This window comes from Hypanus sabinus, chromosome 12 (genome assembly GCF_030144855.1).
Source record: "Hypanus sabinus isolate sHypSab1 chromosome 12, sHypSab1.hap1, whole genome shotgun sequence".
NCBI classification, from domain to species: domain Eukaryota; kingdom Metazoa; phylum Chordata; class Chondrichthyes; order Myliobatiformes; family Dasyatidae; genus Hypanus; species Hypanus sabinus.
In genome coordinates, this window is record NC_082717.1 from 89,172,840 (window position 1) to 89,195,737 (window position 22,898).

Here is a 22,898-nt window from a genome sequence, read left to right on the forward strand (position 1 = left end):
CGGAGAATTATGTGGTTACCCACTTTCCAGTGCACTCAAACCGGCTCACAAAATGGCATGCGCCGGCAGAGAGGCCGGCCCCAAAAAGGGTGTCAGGTCTTCTTCACCAGCAAAGGGGAAAGCGCCAGATGGGACTGTGAATATGCGTCCCCTACAGCATTCCTGCCCAGGGAGGGCAGAAACGGGAAGGCTTAAAAGCGAGGCCGTGGTTTGAATAAATCTTTTACACAACTGCAACTCGCTGTCTGAGTGTCGTTATTCCAGCGCTGTGTGTAGCACACTGCTACAATTTCACAATCACTCTCCTTGTTTTTTAAATTGCTTTCTGTTAGTTGCTGAAAGCTTCCCAATCCTCTACCTTCCCATTAATTTTTACTACGTTGTATGCTCTCTCTTTTGCTTTTATGCTGCCTTTGTCTTCCCTTGTCAGCCATGGTTGCCTCATTCTCCCTTTAGAATGCTGCTTCTTTGGAATGAACTGATCCTATGCCTTCCAAATTGGTCCCAGATTCTGGAGCAACTGCTGTTATGCTATCATCCCTGCTACTATCCATTTCCAATCAACTTTGGCCAGCTCCTCTCTGTCTCTTTAGTTCCCTTTACTCTACTGATTTTAGTTTCTTCCTATCAAGCTGTAAGGTGAATTCTATCATCAGTGATTATGAGCACTGCCTCCCCAGGGTTCTTTTACTTTAAGTTCCCAAATCAAATCTGGTTGACAATCCAAATTGTTTTTTCCCTAGTGGGTTTAACTATAATTTCTTTGGTGCGTGTGCTGTAGATTACAGGTGTGTAACTTGTGAGGGTATGAAAACTACAGAACCAGAAAAAAATTCAGACACTGAAGTATCTTGATACAAGAAATGCAGGCTTGATTAAGACAGATGGGAAGGAAAGGAATAATGGGAAGAGGATCAGCTGGAACAAAGGACATTATGGAAGTAGGTGCTGAAGTATTAAAACAATCCAGAGAGGCTTGTTATGACAGGTTTATTGTCTCAGTTAGGATATGTCCTTGTGTCATTAAACAACTGGTTTGAATTCTTTTGCCATATATAATTTAGTTCTATTTCAGCTTACCTCCACATCTGGAACACTGCGGGGCTGAACCAGACACAACATGCTTAGTAGCTGTAGAATTAGCTCTTCAATATATTGCAAAGCATCCTCAGTAGATTTAAGTTTGGGATGTACTTGTTGTTGAACCTGTCAACACCAAATGGAAAAGCAATTTACAATTAAAACCGAAACAAAACAGTTAATAAATACACATTTCATAATTTTTAAATTTCCCAAGTAATACTTCAAATACCCGACTAAAAAAGCTATTTCCATATTCAATTTTTATGGTATTCTCAGTTGTATATTTTTGATTGGTAGTATATTCAACTCTAACAAAAGATGTTGATACATTCTAAATGTGGTCACCTTTTTTGGCTCATCTACATTCATCCATCCAGAAAGGTCAAGTTCTCTCTCATGACAAATTTGGTTCTGCTTTGGATATGTTACAGGTCCACTGGCTTCATTAGCAATTAAACAGAGACAGGTGTGTAAAAAGAGCCCAAAAGATCATTGGAGACCCAAGTCATCCCAACCACAAACTGTTCCAGCTGCTGTCAACTGAGAAATGGTACCACAGCATAAAAGCTATGACCAACAGGCTCCAGGACAGCTTCTTCCAGCAGGCCATCAAACTGATAATTCACACTGATAATTGTATTTTTATGCTATATTGACTGTCCTGTTGTACATACTATTTAGTACAAATGACTATTTGCACATTTAGACGGAGGCATAATGTAAAGATTTTTACCCCTTATGTATGTGAAGGATGTAAGTAATGAAGTCAATTCACAGTTCAAATGCTGTTTGTATGCCTAATTTATCTGGGAGTTCACTTGACTGATATTATTGATTTGCAGAAGAGGATCATCTGGGATGTCATAATGCTATTGCGTGACTTGAATTGGATATTCTTATCTTTCGAGCAAGTATTTCTTCGATCATCCAGAAGGCACATCAAGCATACACAAAGTTTAACTGAATTATCTAACTCCTTTTACTTCACTGAAGGTGAATGTATGTTCAATCAGATTGCTTCAATCAAACCTTTCCATTTATTCATGATCTTTAATTACTACAAAAAACCTCCCAACATCTGGTAATAATTTTACTCAACTTAAAGAGGATTTATTTCTACAAGTCTGCCACTCAGCCCTGGATGAGCACCCATTCTCTGCAAATAACTGTTTTTCTGCTGTCTGATTTCAGTGCAAGTTTTTGGTTAAAGTGTATTCAATCAGAAGTGGAATCCACCTGCTTAACAGTCGAGACCTTTACTTGACTTCTACTTAGGAAATGATGCAGAGCCAATAACCAAGAAGAAATGCAAATCACTGGAATGGAATCTTGATCTCTATTTGAGCCTAGACTGCATTTCACAGATTTGCAGGAAATCAAGACTATTCAGAGCTAAGCTTAACTCAGCTATTCTATTTTTAGGATGAATTTTACCAAAGACCTCTTCCTATTAACAGAAATCCTAAAATGTGATTGCTCAATAAGGAAGAATTTGGTTATTGTATTGCACATATATTGCATTTCTTAATTTAAAAGTCAATTCAATGCAATAATCAAAGTGTGTGTGAAAATAATTTATCAGCACTAAATAAACCCTTAGTTTAAAGCCAGAGTCCCTTATTCTACACACTTAATTATGAAATTGTATTCCAAATTATTCATAACTAATCTTTGAATCTTCACATCTCTTCATGCCCCACTAAATTAATCTCTTCCTTCTTTGACTTATCCCATCTACTTTCATCTGGTCCTCTTTTTCCACCAGCATCAGAACACCTCTTGGACTCGCAAGCATTCTGACCACTTTCAATTTCTTTGGCGCCAACATCCCATGGGCATCCAGTCTTTATACATTTCCATTCCCCCCCCCCCCCCATCAGGAAGGATTTAGAGCTGTCTGCTTCTTTCTTGAGCAAGTAGTCATGGGCTCTTGCATGGGCTACAACTACAACTGTCTTTTCATTGGCTACATGTAACCATCTTTATCCCAAACCTATTCTGGCACCTCTCCATAACTCTTCCACCATTATAATGATAATTGCATTGGTGCTGCTTCCTATAATCATGTGAAACTCCTCAATTTTATCACCTTTGCTACAGATTCATTTGGACCACTTTTGACACCAAGACCACAAATTGTCACTATAAATACAAAGTAAGCAAAATTAAATAAAGCATTCAAAACCAGGCAGTGATTAGAAAATGGAAACTTTTAGACAAGGTTCAATTGAGGTTGTAGCGTTCTCGTTCGGGTGTAACTGAAACGCCGAATTAAACGCTGAGATAAACCACAGTCAATGAGAACCAGGTCGCAGTAAGATTAACCATTTACTGTTCACTCTTCACATTAACATATGGTGAAAACTGTTGATAAAACAATACAAGATTGATACAGTATTTGTTCCTTTCTTAATATCACATTTCCATTGTAAATACTTCTAAAAGTGACTATAACTACATTACATTAAGGTGCAGTATACAGGCAGAATTTACCTATGCCATTGACTACTTTAAATACACTTCAATGCAAACTATCCGCAACTCTTTAACTAACAAAAACATAAACATTATCGACCGTCGTTACTTTTAACAGGATCGGCGTTAACATTTTAATTCAACATATCGATTATCTATTAACTTACAGCGTTGCTCTCACTGTGATTTCTAATGCTTGCAAAACAACTTCTGCTCGGGTCTGCCTCGTGGTGAGCCCCCACCCTCGCGTTGATCTCAAACCGGTATTTTCCCACAAGACGTGGCGAAAGCGGATGTGACATCATCGCATGCCGATATATTTTACAGGCAATGAATATACTTTAAACACTTCTAATTCTAACTAGAAAATACTAACAAATGAATTACTAAGCGAAAATATTATAAACTAAATAACTGCCATAAGACAACACAGAGGTATTAGAGCAAATAAACAGATTTTTACAGGAGTGATATAAAAATGAGATCCTAATATGGTTAATGAAGTAAAGAAGAATTCAAAGAGCATAAAAATAGCACATGGCATTTGTGAATGACTCAAATTTTCTATGCTGCATTTCCTATTTCTCTTGATTGTCTTTAAGTCATGATCAGGGACCTTCCAATCTTATAATGCATGTCTGAATACAAATAATTTTCTGTGACAAATCTCTGCTATATATTGTTAACGTAATGAACTTTACCAATACAGGTGTGCCCCCCCCCCTTACAAAGGTAGAGCGTTCCTATGAAACCTTTCTTAAGCTGAAATGGCGTAAAGCGAAGAACCATTAATCTTATGGGAAAATTTTTCGTAGAAGCAAAAATCCTCTTTGTAATGCAAAAACAGGCTACTAATGTAGGTCTTTTGTAAAAGCGAAGTGGCTTTTTGTAAAGCGAACATTTGTAAAGCGGGGGACACCTGTATCAGTGCATTAATGATGCTGTATTAAAAGAAACTGCTAATCATCATCTTGGCCACTAGGTGTCAATAATGCCATTAACATTTTGATGCTTTTTAAAAATCAGATATGGTATAATTCTCTGGTATCTTGCTTCGGGTTCAGAGAACATTTCCAGGAACAAAAGTACCAAATTGGCTTCTCTGTGAAGTGTGAACCTCTGCTCTCGCAGGTCCTGGGCATTGCTATTCCAGGTGCCTTTTCACAGGGTTTTGACCTGAAAAGTCAGCAATTCGTTTTCTCTCATAGATGCTGCTCGACCCACATCCAATAAGATTTGCTTCAACTAGTACAAACTCTGTCCTAGTTGTTGCTGCACAATGTTACACAAAACAGCACCGTACAGACCTATTGGCTTAAAATGTTGTGCCAACCTTTTAACCTACTTTAAAATCAAGCTAACCCTAACCTCCTCTATAAACACACTATTTTTCTATCATCTGTGTGCCTATTTAAGTATTTCTTAAATGCCCCTAACGTGCCTGCCTCTATCACCGGCCAAAAAAGGGCATTCCATGCACCCACCGCACTTTGTGTAAAAAAAAAACTGATACCCTCTTTATACTTTCTTTCAATCACTAAAATTATGTCCCCTTGTATTAGCCATTTCCACCCTGGCAAATACTGGCTATCCAAGCTATGTCTCTCATCATCTTGTATACCTCTATCAAGTCACTTCCCATCCACTTTCGCTCCAAAGAGAAAATCCCTAACTCACTCAACCTATCTTTATAAGACATGCTCACTAGTCAAGGCAGCATCCTCTTCACCCTCTCTAAACCTTCCAAATCCTTCCTACAATGAGGTGACCAAAACGGAACACAAGTGAGGTCTAACCGGAGTTTTATAAAGCTGAAACATTACTTGTGGCTCTTGAACTCAATCCCTGACTAACAAAGGCCAACACACCATACACCTTCTTAACCATCCTGTCAATTTGCATATCAACTTAGAGATCTAGGGATACAGATCCCGAGATCTTTCTGTTCCCCCCCATCATCGAGAATCCCTTCATTACCCTTGTATTCTGCCTTCAAATTCACCCTTCCAAAATGAATCATTTCACAATTTTCTGGGTTGAACTCCACCTGCCACTTCTTTTTTTAAATTTATTTTTATTGAAGGAATGACACAATACAGAATACATAATGCATTACATTTTCCTCCATTTTGCATTTATATCTTACCCCTAAACAAACCTCCTCTCACCCTCCCTCCCTGAACATACCATGGCAGCTAATGTATTTACAATACAATTCACAAATACAAGTACGGACATTTCACAGCCATACCCCCACACTACTTCAAGATGAAGGCACACACACATCCACAACATGTCAGATGATCCAGAATACACTCATATTACAATTCATCAACCACCCTGTGAGGTAAACCAGATGCTTGTTAAAAGAGAGGCAACTTCCCAAGTACAATCACATGCCCTTCACTAGTAGGTAATTCCTTAAGATTCCCAAAATATGACAAGAAAGATCACCATTTCGAATAGAACTTTTTCACAGACCCCCTCAAAGTGAATTTAATTTTTTCTAATTTCAGAAAAAACATTACGTCCTCTAACCAAGCAGCAGCAGATAGGGGAGTGGCTGATTTCCAGACCAGTAAGATTCTCCTATGGGCCAAAAGTGATGTAAATGCAACAATATCCGACTGGTTTGTATTTAAACTCAAAGCATCATCCGCCACACCAAATACAGCTATAAGCGGGCAAGGTCTCAGTGTCACCCCCGAAACCTCACTGATAATTTTAAAAACCAGTGCCCAATAGCCATCAAGCCGAGGGCAAGACCAAAATGCATGCACTAAACCAGCCGGAGAGAAGGAACACCTGTCACAGCCAGCGTCGATCCCAGGATATATGTCAGCAAGCCTGGCTTTACTTAAATGTACTCCATGTAAAACTTTAAATTGTATGAGCCCCACCTGCCACTTCTGAGCCCAGCTCGCATTCTGTCAATGTCCTGTTGCAAACTACAACGGCCCTCCATACCATCCATGATTCCACCAACCTTTGTGTCATCTGCAAACAAATCTACTCTTCTACTTCCTCATCCAAGTAATTTAAAAAATAACAAACAGCAGGGGTCCCAAAACAGATCCCAGCAGAACACGCTGTTCACTGATCTCCAAGCAGAATACTCTCCATATATTACCTTCAATGACCAAATCAATTTTGTATCCACATAGCCAAGCTTCCCTGGATCCTATGACCCCTTTCTGAAAGACCCTACCAAGGGAGATATTATCAAATGTCTTTCAGAAAGGGAGCATATCCACTCCTCTACCTTCATTGGTGTGCTTTGTCCATTCCTCAAAGAATTCAAGCAGGCTTTTGAAGCATAGCCAACCCATCACAACGCCATGCTGACTATCCCTAATCATACTGTGCTTCTCCAAATACTCATAAATCATACCTCTAAGGATCTCTCCAGTAATGCGCCCAACACTGAAGTATTTGAGCAAGAATTCCAAATAGTCTCATCTTTAGTATCAAGCTGAACTTGAATTTTTTGATGTCCTGTCATTCTAAATACCCAATTAAAAGAGTTATAAACCTATCAGTATCTTTCAATCGCTTAATTGTACAACTTAAATCTGAATTCCAACCTTGGGTTTAATAGAACAATGCCAACCACTGGTACTGTCTTTAAGTTGGAATGTATGGTACTCAGAACTGGTCATAGCACTGAGAAATGCAATGGTGGCATGCTGAGGAAACCTCAGAAAACAAAGTATATTCAATATTTGATTTAAAAAAGGGAAGCACATGACAAGCAACTGTAAGCAAATGAGACCTTGGACATAAAGGGTGCATGAAATATTTTTGGTAGGAACGAAAAAGGAGAATCCTATTCTACAAGAGGTGAAGGGAAGTTTTTCTAATTGGGAGTCTGTGACTAGTGGTGTAACTAAAGAATAGTGCGAGGACCTTTGCTGTTTGTATGTACGTTAACAACTTGGATATGAATTCAAGAGGTTTCAAGTCAGAGTTTAACAACATAGAAATAGGACCTTTGCCCCATTACAACCCAGTGAGCTCGTCCCATCAGTCTGCATTTAGCCCATAGCATTTTAAACCACTCATCCATGTACTTATCTAGAGGGCTTTTAAATGTATTTAGTGTGCCCCCCCCCCGCCCCAGCCACCATTACTGGCAGCTCATTCCAAATATGCACCGCTCTTTGTGTTCAAAGTACTTTGATCTTTGAACCCTTTGTGTAAAGATGCTGCTCCTGATATCCCTTTTAAATCTCTTGCATCTGATCTTAAAGGGATACCACTTTTTTTAAACCATCCGCTCTGTGGGAAAACAACTATGTTCCTGAATCACAAATCTGCAGATGTTCGAAATCCGAGCAACACACAAAATGCTGGGGGAATTTAGCGGGCCAAGCAACATCTATAGAAAAAAAGTACAGTTGACATTTTGGCCCAAAACATCAACTGTGCTTTTTTTCCATAGATGCTGCCTGGCCTGCTGAGATCCTCCAGTATGTTCCTGAATACTTGAGTGTGTGCCCTCATGCTTCTGTACGTCCTTCCTGATGGCAGCAATGAGAACAAGGGATCGCTCCTTTGAGGCATCGCTCCTTGAATATGTCCTGGATGCTACGGAGGCTAATGCCCATGATGGAGCTGACTAGGTTTACAACTCTGTGCAGTTTATTTCAATCCAGTGCAATAGCCTGATCCATCCACACCAGACTGTGATGCAGCCAGTTAGAACGCTCTCCACAGTACATCTGCAGAAATTTGCAAGTGTTCTTGGTGACATACTCAAACTTCAAATGAAATAGAGAGACTTCAAACACTTCAAACTCCTAATGAAATAGAGTCGCTGTCATGCCTTCTTTGTAACTGCATCTTTACATTGGGTCCAGGTTAGATCCTCAGAGATTTTGACACTCAAGAACTTGAAATTGCTCACTGTCTGCACTTCTGATCTCTCTACAAGGACCGGTGTGTGTTCTCTCAACCTACCCTTTCTGAAGTCCAAAATCAGTTGCTTGGTCTTACTGATATTGAGTGCAAGGTTGTTCCTGTGACACCATTCAACTAGCTGATATATTTCACTCCTATACGTCCTCTTATCACCATCTGAAATTCTGCCAACAACGGTTGTATTGACAGCAAATTTCTCGATGGCATTTAAGCTGTGCCTACCCGTACAGTCAGGGGGAAAGAGAGACTAGAGCAGTGAGCTGAGCACACATCCCTGAGGTAGGTTAGTGTTGATTGTCAGTGAGGAGAGATGCTATTTCCGATCAACACAGATTGTGGTCTTCTGGTTAGGAAGCTGAGGATCCAGTTGCAGAGGAAGGTACAGAGGCTTCAGAGAAGGTTCTGGAGCTTTTTGATCAAACTGTAGGAATCATTGTGTTAAATGCTGAGCTGTAGTCAATAAACACCATCCTGACATAGACATTTGTATTGTCCAGATGATCCAAGGCAGTAAGAGCCAATGAGATCACATCGGCTGTAGACCTATTGCTGCTATAGGCAAATTGCAGTGGGTCCAAGTCCTTGCTGAGACAGGAGTTAATTCCAACAATTCTCTCAAAGCACTTCATCACTGTAGATGAGATGATAATGGGGAATTGTGGAGAAACCTTTTCCAGAGTGGTTGATAATCTGGAACATTGCCATTGGAAGTGATGTAGACAGATACAATCACCATGCTTAAGAGCCATTTAGACTGACACACAAATAGGCAAGGCATATGGGAACTGATCAGCACTAATGTGATAGGCCAAATGGCCTATTTGGAAATGTTTGATCAGCACCTTACCATGAAGTTATATATTAATTCACTCCATCATCTGCACACCACATTATCCAATAAAATTGCTCCAATCGTTGACCGACTGTAGCCTAACGCTTTTCCAATGACCGATGGCATTTCACCTCTTTCTGATCGCTTTATTACTTCCACTATATTTTCAATCGTGATCGTGATTATTTTCGTGAACAGATACACTGAGGATTCAGAGCTGCACCAGGTCCTAAAGACCACCGCACCGAGACAGGTTAAATAAGGCCTGGGGTTCCGCTGGATCCTAAGGTCCACCACATCGAGACAGGTTAAATAAGGGACTTGAGCATCCGTGTTTTTTGGTATCCACGGGGGGGTCCTGGAACCAATTCCCCGCGGATAAGGAGGACTGACTGTACTTGCCTGGCCCACTCCAACATAATCTCCCAAATCAGGCATCTCATCTGCCAGGTGACAACTGCAGTAAATCTTTGGCAACACCATCAACTACAGGTCCAGCTTCAAATGAATAGCATGAATGCCCGCGCTGCTTCACTACCAGCTGAACTCAATGCCTTCTATGCCACTTTGAAAGGGAGAACACAACTAAAGCTGTGAAGATCTCCGCTGCATCCGATGACCTGTGATCTCTGTCTCAGGCCAATGGTAGGCTGTCTTTAAAGAGAGTGAACCCTCACAAGGCAGAAGGTCCAGATGGAGTACCTATTAAGGCTCTGAAAACCTGTGCCAACCAACTACCAGCAATATTCAAGGATATTTTCAACCTATCACTGCTACGGGCAGAAGTTCCCACTTGCTTCAAAAAGGCAACCATTATACCAGTGCCTAAGAAGAATAATAATATGAGCTGCCTAAATGACTGTCCCCCAGTAGCACTCATATCGACACTGATGAAATGCTTTGAGAGGTTAGTCATGACAAGACTGAACTCTTGCCTCGCAAGGACCCAGATAATTGCAATTTGCCTTTTGCCACAATAGGTCAATGGCAGATGCAATCTCGATGGTTCTCCACACAGTTTTAGACCACCTGGACAACATAAACACCTATGTCAGGGTGCTGTTCATTGACTCTAACTCAGCATTTAATACCATCATTCCCACAATCCTGATTGAGAAGTTGCAGAACCTGGGCCTCTAAACCTCCCTCTGCAAATGGATCCTCGACTTCCTAACTGGAAGACCACAATCTGTGCAGATTGGTGATAACATATCCTCCTTGCTGATGACCAACACTGGCGTGTGCTTAGCCTACTGCTCTACTCTCTCTACACCCATGACTGTGTGACTAGGCACAGCTCAAATACCATCTACAAATTTGCTGATGATACAACCATTGTTGGTAGAATCTCAGGTGGTGATGAGATGGCATACAGGAGGACTCATATCTCAATATGCCAATTAGTGGAGTGCTGGCGCAGCAACAACCTGGCATTTAACGCCACTAAGACGAAAGAGCTGATTGTGTACTTCAGGAAGGGCAAGATGAAGGAACACATACCAATTCTCATAGAGGGATCAGAAGTAGAGAGAGTAAGCAGCTTCAAGTTCCTGGGTGTCAAGATCTCTGAGGATCTAACCTGGTTCCAACATAATCGATGTAGTTATAAAGAAAGCAAGACAGCAGCTATACTCCTAATGGAGTTTGAAGAGATTTGGCATGTTAACAAATACTTTGGCATTCAAAAACTTCTATAGATGTACCATGGAGAGCATTCTGGCAGCATCACAGAGTGGTATGGAGGGGGGGGGGGCGGGTGGCTACTACACAGGACCAAAAGAAACTGCAGAAGGTTGTAAACCTAGTCAGCTCCATCTTAGGTAGTAGCCGACAAAATACCCAGGACATTTTTAGAAAGCGGTGTTTCAGAAAGGCAGCTTCCATCATTAAGGACCTCCAGCACTCAGGGCATGCCCTTTTCTCACTGTTACCATCAGGGATGAGGTACAGAAACCTGAAGGCACACACTCAGCGATTCAGGAACAGCTTCTTCCCCTCTGCCATCCGATTCCTAAATGGACATTGAACCCTTGGACACTACCTCACTTTTTCTTTAATATACAGTATTTCTGATGCTTGTATGTTTTTTAATCTAGTCAATATATGTATATAGTCCTTATCCGCGGATTCAACCAACCGCGGATCGGGAAAACCCGGAAGTTCCCTCTCCAGCACTCGTTTGTGCATGTACAGACTATTTTGTCTTGTCATTATTCCCTAAACAATACAGTATAACAACTACTTATATAGCATTTACATTGTATTAGGTATTATAAGTAATCTAGAAATGGCTTAGAAGTACAGGCAGTCCCCAGGTTATGAATTAGTTCCATTCCCGAGTCCGTTTTTAAGTCCGATTTGAGGTCGGAACAGGTACATCTGGTATTATTTAGCGTCAGTTAGTCAAAAGTTTTTCTTAGTATATAGTATATATTTTACCTTTCTATGCATATAGAACACTTAAGAAACATACGTATTTCAATAATGAAACCACTGCGTTGCTTAGTAATAATTGTAGCTTTCATCGGGGCAGGGCCTTTCACATGCTCCATTAAAATTGTTCTGATCGTTGACCGACTGTAGCCTAACGCTTTTCCAGTGACCAATGGCGTTTCACCACTTTCCGATTGCTTTATTACTTCCACCTTATTTTCAATCGCGATCGTGATTATGTTCGTGAACAGAAACACAGCAGATTCAGAGCTACGCCGGGTCCTAATGTCCACCGCACTGAACATGTTAAATAAAGTCCGTGGTTCTGCTGGGTCCTAAAGACCATCGCATTAAGACAGGTTAAATAAGGGACTTGAGCATCCGCGTTTTTTGGATCTGCGGGGGGTCTCAGAACCAATCCCCACGGATAAGGAGGGCCTGTAATTGAGGTACTGTAATTGATTTACTCATTTATTAATTTTAATTTATTTATTTCCTCTTATATATTATGTATTGCTTTGAACTGCTGCTGTTAACAAAGTTAACAAATTTCACGCGATATGCCGATGATAATAAACCAGATTCTGAAATGACACCTATTCGCAGAGCTTCATTAATTGGCATGTTTTGGTTACTCAGGAGCATAATTGCTATTTATTTCAGAGTTCTTATAGATTTAACATGCTGACCAGTTTCAATTCCAATCAGACAAGCAAAGAGAATTAACTATGTAATTTTAAACAAGTAATTTTAATCCAAGTAATTAAGCATTGCAATACTGTAATCAAATGGAGAATTATTTTATGCATATTAGACAGTCAAAATAAAATTTACCAGTAACTAAGTACAAAGGGAGTGCTAACAGAACAGTAAGCAGGAGGTATTACTTCAAGATACCAAAAAAAAAACTGCTGGAGAAACTCAGTGGGTCAAGCAGCACCTGTAGAGCCAACGGATGGTCAGTCAATGCTTTGGGTTGAAATCCCACATCAGGACTTACTTCACAAGTTTGCCTAGTGTACACAATTGACAAGGCCACAAGTGTGTATTATTACATGATGTTCTAAGAATTTTAACCAATATCACAGCTGATTTATGCAATCCTAGTAACTATTGCTTAAAGCTAAAATGTCCATTTACAAGTAATTATATTTTCTTACAAACGTACCCAATTCCTTCTCACACTTTTTTTCTTAATCCCCCACAATATAAGGAGTCAAAATGAAGCAAAATCAATGCGTAGCCAGGTAAGGTAGAGGCACTTGCAAGTAAGCAGAAATGAATGGAATTAGCAGGGAATTTTCATGACCTGCAAAGGAGGATGGGGAGAGAGAACCCTCGAGCTTGCCATACTTGAAAAAAAAGCACATTATTTCTGATGACAAGCAGCCTGGAAACTATATTTCTTTATTTTCCTTATTGTAATTGCAAAAAAAAATTTAGAGAAATATTTAATTGTCTCAAAAGAAAATACTCACTGGTTAGAAATCTCCAGGGTGGCATCCCTCCTCAGATAAAAGCATTAAATGACATGATACTTGCACCTAATAAATAACTTTCAAAATTTAATTACTATTCACATTTAAAACATTTGGAAGATCAGAATAAGAAATCACCTTACTTCCTTTTCTTACTAGAAAATTCATGTTTCTCATGGATCTGAAAACATTCAGATTGTAGCAACAATGTGTTTTGTAGCTTAATATTTTTAAAAATTGTGACGAACACCATGAGTACCTAAAACAGCCTACACCTTGTTTTATTTCCTTTGTTTACCTTCCTACATTTCTCATTACAGAATAAGTTCATTTTCATATTGCAGAATATATTCTGCTTCTCTCCTCTCTTCTTTTCTGTCTTTTACTATTTTCTTTCAGGTGGGAATTGGTCTACTCTAATATGATGTTGCAGGGCAGTATGCATTGAGGAAATAATAGCTGCAGGCTGTATTTTGCATTTTGTATTTTGGAAGGCATATGGCCTTCATTGCCTTCTGCGTCACATGCTCTTCACAAACCCACAGCACTTAACATCCTCCATTCCTTTTCCTTCTGCCTTTTGCTCTTGTATCTAACCTTTCCTGCTCCTTTGAACTATCCAGTGATTACTCTTCCTTCAACAGCAGACTGTGAGGGTTCATTAAATTCATCATCCAAGCTTTGTCCCATTAAATAGCTTTGTTTTTCCATTTTAATTTATTTGAATATATCAAATCAGGAAGAAGTAAGCTACAGCATTTCTTTACATTTTTCTCCCAAATTTTGATAATTAGAATACTTTGAATTTCTAATTGCCAAAAAACATAAGGAGTTTAATTAGTTTTGATTTCTAGTTTTAAATCACAATTTAAAATTAAGATAGTGAATACAAACTGGTCTCCATCAACTTACATTTACCAAAATGTACTGTGTATATAAAAGCAAAAGTAGTTGTGCATTGTATGACAGGTATGCAAACTATCCCTCACACACAGCTCCCTTGAGATTCAGTGAATAGCAGGGTAATAACGTGTGACACTGGCTGTGGAGCATAGCCTTCAAGTAAGGTGGCCAAATCCCCAAGGACTAACCAAGTACACCCTGAATCTTGTGGGAGTCTGGAGAGGAAATCACAGAGCTATTGCAGAGCTATTTGCTTCGCCATTAGCCACTGGCTAATGTTCTAGAGGACTGGAGAATGAGCAATGTTGTTCCATTGTTAAAGAATGACAAGCCAGGGAACTACAAGCCACTGAGCCTGACTTCAGCTATAGGGAAGTTACCAGAAGAAATTCTGAGGCACAAGATTTATCATCACTTGGATAGTCAATGCCTGATCAGGAATAGTCAGCATGGTTTTATGCACAGGAGGTGAAATCTGCAAATCTTTTGGAGTTTTTCAAAGAAGTAACTAAGGGGATAGATGAAGGTACAACAGTGGATGTTGTGTATACGAACTTCAGTAAGGCCATTGATAAGGTTCCGCATGGCAGGCTAATCTGAACAGTTAAATCACAGGATTCAGGTGAGCTAAGAAGCCAGATTAATAGGTTGCAGTGGGTGGTAGCTCTTGGTCAATTCTCTGACTGGAGGACTGTGACTAATGAATCCCACAGGGTTTGGTGTTGGTAGCTCTTAATTATTATTTATGTAACTGATACAGATATGAATGTACATGGCACCATTATGCTAATGATGCCAGTTCAGGGGGTCTTGTGATAGTGTATTTACAAAGAGATCTTGATCATTTAGGGAAAAAGGCAGAGGAATGATAAATTATTTCAACTTAAATAAGTATGAGATACTGTCATTTGGTACAAACTAGGGTAGAACCTATACAGTGAATAGCAGGGCAAAGACGTTTTATGGAACAGAGACACCAAGGAATACAAGTGCACAGTTCACTGAATGTGGCCTCATAAGCAAACAGATGGTGAAGAAGGTGCTTAGCGTGCTGGCCTTCATCAGTCAGGGTATCGAGTTTAAAAGTAGGAACACTACGCAGCAGCTATGCAAGTCATTGGTGAGATAGCACTTGGAATATTGTGTACAGCTATAACAAAGACATTGTGTATCTGGTCAGGGTGCAGTTTGGGGTGTATGGGGTGTCAGGGAGGGGTAGCACCTCTGGTGGGGGAACATGTCGCGTCTTTTTCAGGTGGTTTGTCCACTCTTGGTCCCCACCTGGCACTCCACTCTCACCTGTGGCTCTCCATAGCCATTTGCATGTGGCAGTGGCTTCGACAAGTCAGCTAAACCAGGTGAGGGTAGTTGATGGGTCTCAAACCCTCTGAGATAGGGAATTGACTAATCCAGCATGTGAAGACATACTCCGAAGGATTGAGCGGATGAGACCAATGGAAGGTCCAAGAGTCAAGAAGGCAGTCTCTGCAAGCATCGTGGAACATGTAGAGCACGACAAGACACAGATGATGTCCTGGTCATCCACTGCACCTAGTCCCATCTCCAGCCGTCTTGAGTCTTGTCTTGCCACTGGATCCAGATGGGAATTGGGAAGAGAGAGTGAGGTTGACACTGCACAACTCTCCCTCACATAAATCCAAATCAAGCACTAGTCTCGACACCATCTAATGGTGTTGAGGTCTTTTTTGATGATGATGGACGAATCTTTACAAAGATTTACAAGGATGCTGCCTGAACTAGCGGGCCTGAGTTATAGGGAGAGGTTAGCCATGGCTGAATCTTTTGTAGGCAAATGGGGGGGGGGGTGATGTAATAAGTTTATAAAATCATGAGGGGTATGGATAAGAAAGACAGTCAAAATCTTTTCTTTAGGGTTGGGGAGTCCACAACTAGAGGACACAGATACAAGAGAGATTAAAAGAGACCTGAGAGAGGCAACTGAAAGAGAAGAGGCAACTTCTTCACACGCAGGGTTGTGGGTACCTGGAATGAGCTGCCAGAAGAGGTTGAGGCAGGTATAATTGCAACATTTAACAGGCATTTGGATAGGTACACAGAGGGAAAGGGCTTGGATGATTATGGGCAAAACACAGGCAACAGCGACCAGCAGGGAGGATATGGTGGTCCCATGTACCAATGGGCCGAAAGATCTGCCTCTTTGCTGTATTAACTCTTTGAATCTATGACACACATTCAGTCAGCACAAGGGTCAACTCTTGATTCTATTTGTCACCAGCAGCTCAGAACTGTTGCACATGGAAAGGGGGAAGATTAATAACAGATAACATGATGATGAATAAGGAACTCTGAAAAAGAGTTTGCTGGAAAGTTCTGCAGCTGATATTTAGAAAAATAAAATCATCTGGAGAAGCAGCATCTGTGGACTAATAGGAAACTGTGGTTCACTTCAGTATCTTCCACTCTGCTGAAGTGTGGAAGCTCAGGTGGAATTGTTGTTATTTGCTGTAGCCATACAGACAATGTCTCTTATCTGCAGCTTTATCTGACTGTCAAGCTACTGCTTTCCAGATGTTTAATAGCGCTACTCCAGAGAGGATATACAAGTTATTGAAATTGATTAGCTCAAAGCAGAATATGATAACTTGATAGCTGTCATTCCATGCTGCCATTCCTTTCGTGCGAACAAACCATTTCCATTCCAGGCAAGCAAGCTTGGTGCTGCACACTGGAAATTCTGCATGCGGCTGTGTGTACTCCCTAGCTTGAGTTTTCATATTTGTATACCTCATTGCTTTCTGCTCTGACCTCTCCTCTAGTCTTCCTTTGGTGAACATTGGAAGAAAGTGGGCTACGATCACTCAGAAGTAAGATGGGCTAAATGTCCAGAAGAAGAGTATGTTTTGACCATGGATACCATTCATCCTCCAAATACTACAAGCTAAAGAAATGATCATTCACTTTGGGAAGGGGTTGGTATACATGCTCCTATTTACATCAATGGAGCTGAGGTCAAGAGGATTGAGAGCTTCAAATTTCTAGGATTTAAGATCATCAGTAGCCTGTTCTGCTCACCAATGTAACCCACAGCCAAGAAACGTCACCAGCACCTCTACTTCTTCAAGAGGCTAAAGAACTTTGACATGTCCTCTTTGATCCTCACCAATTTTTAAATCATTGCATCATAGAAAGTATTGGATACATCCCAGATTTGCATGGCAATTGCTTTGCTTGTGACCACAAGAAACTGCAGAGCTACGGGCATAGCTCAGCAAATCACAGAACCTAGTCTCTCCTCCATGGACTTTGTTTGCACTTTTCACGGCCCTTGTAAAGCAACCAGAATAATCAAGGGATACACCCACTGCAGACTATTCTCCCCACCCTCCCACTAGACAGAATATACAAAAGCCTGAAAGGACGTATCAAGGATAGCTATATTCTAACTGTTAAGACTATTAAACTGTTCTCCTGGCACAGTAAGATGGACAGCTGATCTCACAATCTACCTTGTTATGGCTTTGCACCTTATTGTCTACCTGCATTGCACTCCCTCTGTAATTACAATACTTTATTCAGCATTCTGTTATTGTTTTACTTTTACTACCTGAATGTATTGTTGATCTGTTTGAAAGATATCAAGGCAAGTTTTTCCACTATACCTTGGTACATGTGACAACAGTAAACCAATTTACCAATTATCAATTTACATTAATTACCAGTTAATTAAAAATTGAAATGTATCATTACCAATGAGCAATTATTCAAAATGCAACAGTATTCATGCTAATTGTCTCTTCACAAAAAAATTACAATATGGAACATAGCTAAAATCAACCACAAGTACAAAGAGAAACTAAACTGAATTTATCATGTAAAACTGAAGCTAATGTAGTTTCAAAATGGCTTAAGGATGAATGCTTTCAAGGAGAATTTAACGTTACTGCACTTTGATAAGTCATGATGCCTTGAGGGTAAATTGTTGTTAAAAATGGTGGCAAGTTTCTGGGGAAATATAAAAATAGCCACTATACTAATACTTTTCCTTATTCTATATAGAAACAGTCTCTAGTAAATGAAACCACTGCAGAACTTCTCCTTTTCTTGTAGCAAGGCTACAATTCATCGGCTTTCAGAGTTGTCAAAACTTTTTTTCAAATAGTTGCTATTTCTTCATGATTAGAAAAGTTAGTTATTTCAAAACACCTAAAATGGCTCAAATATACAAGCCACATAATGACCTTGATGATCTTACCACAATCTGTTGTGTGTTTTTTTTTTAAAAAGAGTGACAGGTGCCTGGAATTAGCTGCCAGGGGTAGCGGTGGAGGCAGATTTTTTTAGTGACATTTAGGAGGCTTTCAAATAAACACATCAATATACGGGCAATAAAACAAATAACGTGGAGGAAAAAAGACTTACTTTAATATTTCCTCATCTTTGGCATAGTCATCTTGGGACAAAGAGCCTGTTGGACTCCTGTGAGCTTAGTTTTGTGGACCTGCGGTTGGGATCATGGTTTGCATCCCAACATGAAGCAAACCTAAGGTGAAATGATTTTCTACAAGGAGGAAAATTTGAAGAAAGTGCTCCACAGTCCCTCCTGGTTGACTGAGTCAAAGGCTTCAATACAGGTTGAAAAGGATCAATTCTAGTGATTGGTAATGTTTCTTTTCATCAGTTGTCATGTGGTGAAAGTTATATCAACTGCTCCTCCAGAGGGACAAAATCAAAATATGATTCAGCTGTAGCTCTTCAGCACTGAAAAGTGCTGATTGAGAATGACTTTGTTATTATTGCCCTATGGATAAAAAGACTCCTCTGTAATTTGGACTGTTGAATTTGTCTCCTTTACTGGAGATGCTGATGACTTTGGCATTTTGGAGGTCACCTGTCATATCACCTCTCCCAGATACAGGCAATGAGATTATGAATATGTGACTGGAGCTCCCTACCACCAGGTTTTAGAACATGATAGAAACCTTGTTCTCAAGGCCTCCTTATTCAATTGGCAGATGGGCTTTGTTGGTCACAAGTGATGACAAGTCTAGACCAAATATACTGCAGCCAGATACTCACTCAAGAACCAAGAGACTGACTGCCTCTCTGTCCTTCAGTTCACTTGCATATTTTTCTCTCTAGCTAGAGAAGGGATCTTGATTATTTGGGCCAAACATGGCTTTGAGAGTATTATGAACACTGCACTGTCTGCAGTGCCTCCTGTGCTTTTTCCTCACGCCATCTGTGTTTTAGATCTCAGGTTTTCTGCTGCACGTGCTGCTTCTGATAACCCTTGAGACATGCTTAATTCAGAAATGTTTCAATTGTGGATGATTAGCTGCAATATTCTCTGGTAATTCAGGGTGCAATTAGCCCGATGGAAGTTCAAGGAGCTGGGTTAGGTACAGTAGTCAGTGTTTTAAGCAAAGAGAGGAGGAATGGGCTAAGAATTCTATACTTGAATGCGTGTAGTGTCAGAAATAAGACAGATGAGCTTGAAGCTCAGATGAAAATGGGGAACTACGATATTGTTGGGATAACGGAGACATGGCTGCAAGGGGATCAGGCCTGGGAATTGAGTGTACCAGGGTATATGTGCTATCGTAGAGACAGAAATATGGGAAGAGGGGGTGGGGTGGCCCTGTTGGTGAGGAATGAGATTCAGTCCTTAGCAAGAGGTGACTTGGGAACAGGGGAAGTAGAGTCTGTGTGGATTGAGCTGAGGAACAGTAAGGGTAAAAAGACCCTAATGGGAGTTGTGTACAGGCCCCCAAACAGTAGCGTGGATATTGGGTACAAGTTGCTTAGGGAGTTAACATTGGCATGTGCTAAAGGTAATGCAGTCGTTATGGGAGATTTCAACATGAAGGTGAACTGGGAGAATCAGGTAGGTGCTGGACCCCAGGATAGGGAGTTGGTGGAGTGTCTAAGGGATGTATTTTTGGAACAGCTTGTGCTTGAGCCAACCAGGAACGAGGCTATTTTGGACTTGGTGATGTGTAATGAACAGGAATTGATGTGATCTTGAAGTAAAGGAGCCATTAGGAAGTACTGATCATAACATGATAAGTTTTTATCTACAATTTGAGAGGGATAAGGGCAGATCAGAGGTGTCAGTGTTGCAATTAAATAAAGGAGACTACGGAGCCATGAGGGAAGAGCTGGCCAAAGTTAAATGGGCGGATGCCCTGGCAGGAAAGACAGTGGATCAGCAGGGGCAGATATTCTTGAGCATAATACAAAAGATGCAAAAGCAGTTCATTCCAATGAGAAGGAAGGATTCAAAGAGGGGGAAGGGGCCACAGTGGTTGACAAAGGAAGTCAGAGATTGTATAGCATTAAAGAAAAAGAAGTATGACAGGGCTAAGATGAGTGGGAATACAGATGATTGGGAAAGTTTTAAGGAACAGCAGATCTTAACTAAAAAAGCAATACGGAGAGAAAAAATCAGGTATGAGCTCAGTCTAGCCAGGAATATAAAAGGGGATAGCAAAAGCTTTTTTAGCTATGTGAAGAGAAAGAAGATAGTTAAGAACAATGTTGGCCCCTTGAAGAATGAATTGGGAGAAATTGTTATGGGAAACAGGGAAATGGCAACAGAACTTAATGCATACTTTAGATCTGTCTTCACCAGGGAGGACACAAGCAATCTCCCAGATGTATGGATGGGCCAGGGTCATAAGATATCAGAGGAATTGAGACAGATTGACATTAGGAAAGAAACTGATGAGTAGACTGGTAGGACTGAAGACTAATAAATCCCCGGGTCCAGATGGTCTGCATCCGAGGGTTCTAAAAGAGGTGGCTCAGGAAATTGCGGATGCATTGGTAATCATTTTCCAATGTTCCTGAGATTCAGGATCAGTTCCTGAAGATTGGAGAGTGGCTAATGTTATCCCACTTTTCAAGAAGGGAGGGAAGGAGAAAACAGAGAACTATCACCCTGTTAGCCTAACGTCAGTTGTGGGGAAGATGCTTGTGTAGCGGTGTGCTACACGCAGCGCTAAAATTACGACACGGAGTCGGTAACTGCAGTCGAAGGAAAAACTTTATTCGAAATCCTCAGCCTCACTTTTAAGCCTCCCTCAACCTGCCCCCCGTGGCGCAGAGGCTCCAAAGCTCTGTGCTCGCAAACCCCCGTAGGCTATCTAATTGTGAGCCGGTTTGGATGTGCCAGGAAATGGGTCGCCACACTTGAGTCCATTATTAAGGACGAAATAGTGGCACATCTTGATGGCAGAAATAGGATTAGGCCGAGCCAGCGTGGATTTACCAAGGGCAAATCATGCTTGACTAATCTGTTGGAGTTTTTTGAGGGTGTAACAAGGATGTTAGACGAGGGTAAGCCAGTGGATGTAGTGTACCTAGATTTTCAGAAGGCATTCGATAAGGTGCCACATAGGAGATTGGTGAGTAAAATCAGAGCTCGTGGCATTGGGGGAAGGGTTTCAACATGGATAGAAAACTGGTTGGCAGATAGAAAGCAAAGGGTAGCAGTGAATGGGTGTTTCTCGGACTGGCTGGAGGTGACTAGTGGGGTACCACAGGGCTCTGTATTGGGACCACAGCTCTTTACGATTTATGTCAACAATTTAGATGAGGGCATTGAAAACTATATCAGCAAGTTTGCTGATGATACTAAACTGGGTGGCAGCGTGACATGCGAAGAGGACGTTAGGAGAATACAGGGAGACTTGGATAGGCTGGGTGAGTGGGCAGATACTTGGCAGATGTCATTCAATGTGAATAAATGTGAAGTTATCCACTTTGGAAGCAGGAACAAGAGGGCAGAGTATTGTCTGAACGGTGTAGAGTTAAGTAAGGGAGAAATACAAAGAGACCTAGGAGTCCTAGTTCACCAGTCAATGAAGGTGAATGAGCAAGTGCAACAGGCAGTGAAGAGGGCAAATGGAATGTTGGCCTTTGTTACAAGGGGAATTGAGTACAAGAGCAAGGGTGTCCTTTTGCATTTGTACAGGGCCCTGGTGAGACCACACCTGGAATATTGTGTACAGTTTTGGTCTCCAGGTTTAAGGAAGGACATTCTGGCCATTGAGGAAGTGCAGCGTAGATTCACTAGGTTGATTCCTGGGATGGCAGGGCTGTCTTACGCAGAGAGATTGGAGAGATTGGGCTTGTACACGCTGGAATTGAGGAGATTGAGAGGGGATCTGATTGAAACATTTAAGATAATTAAAGGATTTGATAGGATTGAGGCAGGAAATATGTTCCAGATGTTGGGAGAGTCCAGTACCAGAGGGCATGGATTGAGAATAAGAGGTCAGTTATTTAAAACAGTTGAGGAAGAGCTTCTTCTCCCAGAGAGTTGTGGAGGTGTGGAATGCACTGCCTTGGAAGACGGTGGAGGCCAATTCTCTGGATGCTTTCAAGAAGGAGCTAGATAGATATCTGATGGATAGGGGAATCAAGGGATATGGGGACAAGGCAGGGACTGGGTATTGATAGTGAATGATCAGCCATGATCTCAGAATGGCGGTGCAGACTCGAGGGGCCGAATGGTCTACTTCTGCACCTATTGTCTATTGTCTATTGTAATTCTCACCAAATCAATCCTGGTTTTTCTTGGCAGAGAAGCCAAAAATCTTTTTATAGATGCAAATGAAGATAGACATCAGGGCATTGAACAGTGATTTCTATGGGCTTGCGAATCAAAAAGATTACCTGTGAAATGTTATCTATCTCCGTGGGGTCCTTCACAGCATTAACATTAAATTTCTTACATTTCTAGTATTTTAGGGTCAAATTTATGGAAGTAACAGACAGGATTGTACTAG

The 22,898-nt window shown here is 40.9% G+C and overlaps 1 protein-coding gene across 2 annotated transcripts in view; it reads right to left on the reverse strand.

The window, feature by feature from the left end:
- The window catches only part of LOC132403121 (son of sevenless homolog 1), a 216,259-nt gene that overhangs the window by 119,050 nt on the left and 74,311 nt on the right, over positions 1 to 22,898 (reverse strand). For both annotated transcript variants that reach the window (XM_059986419.1, XM_059986420.1), the window contains exon 2: positions 1,081 to 1,206. In XM_059986419.1, coding sequence (XP_059842402.1) covers positions 1,081 to 1,206 — 126 coding nt within the window. The remainder of the gene's footprint in view (positions 1 to 1,080; positions 1,207 to 22,898) is intronic.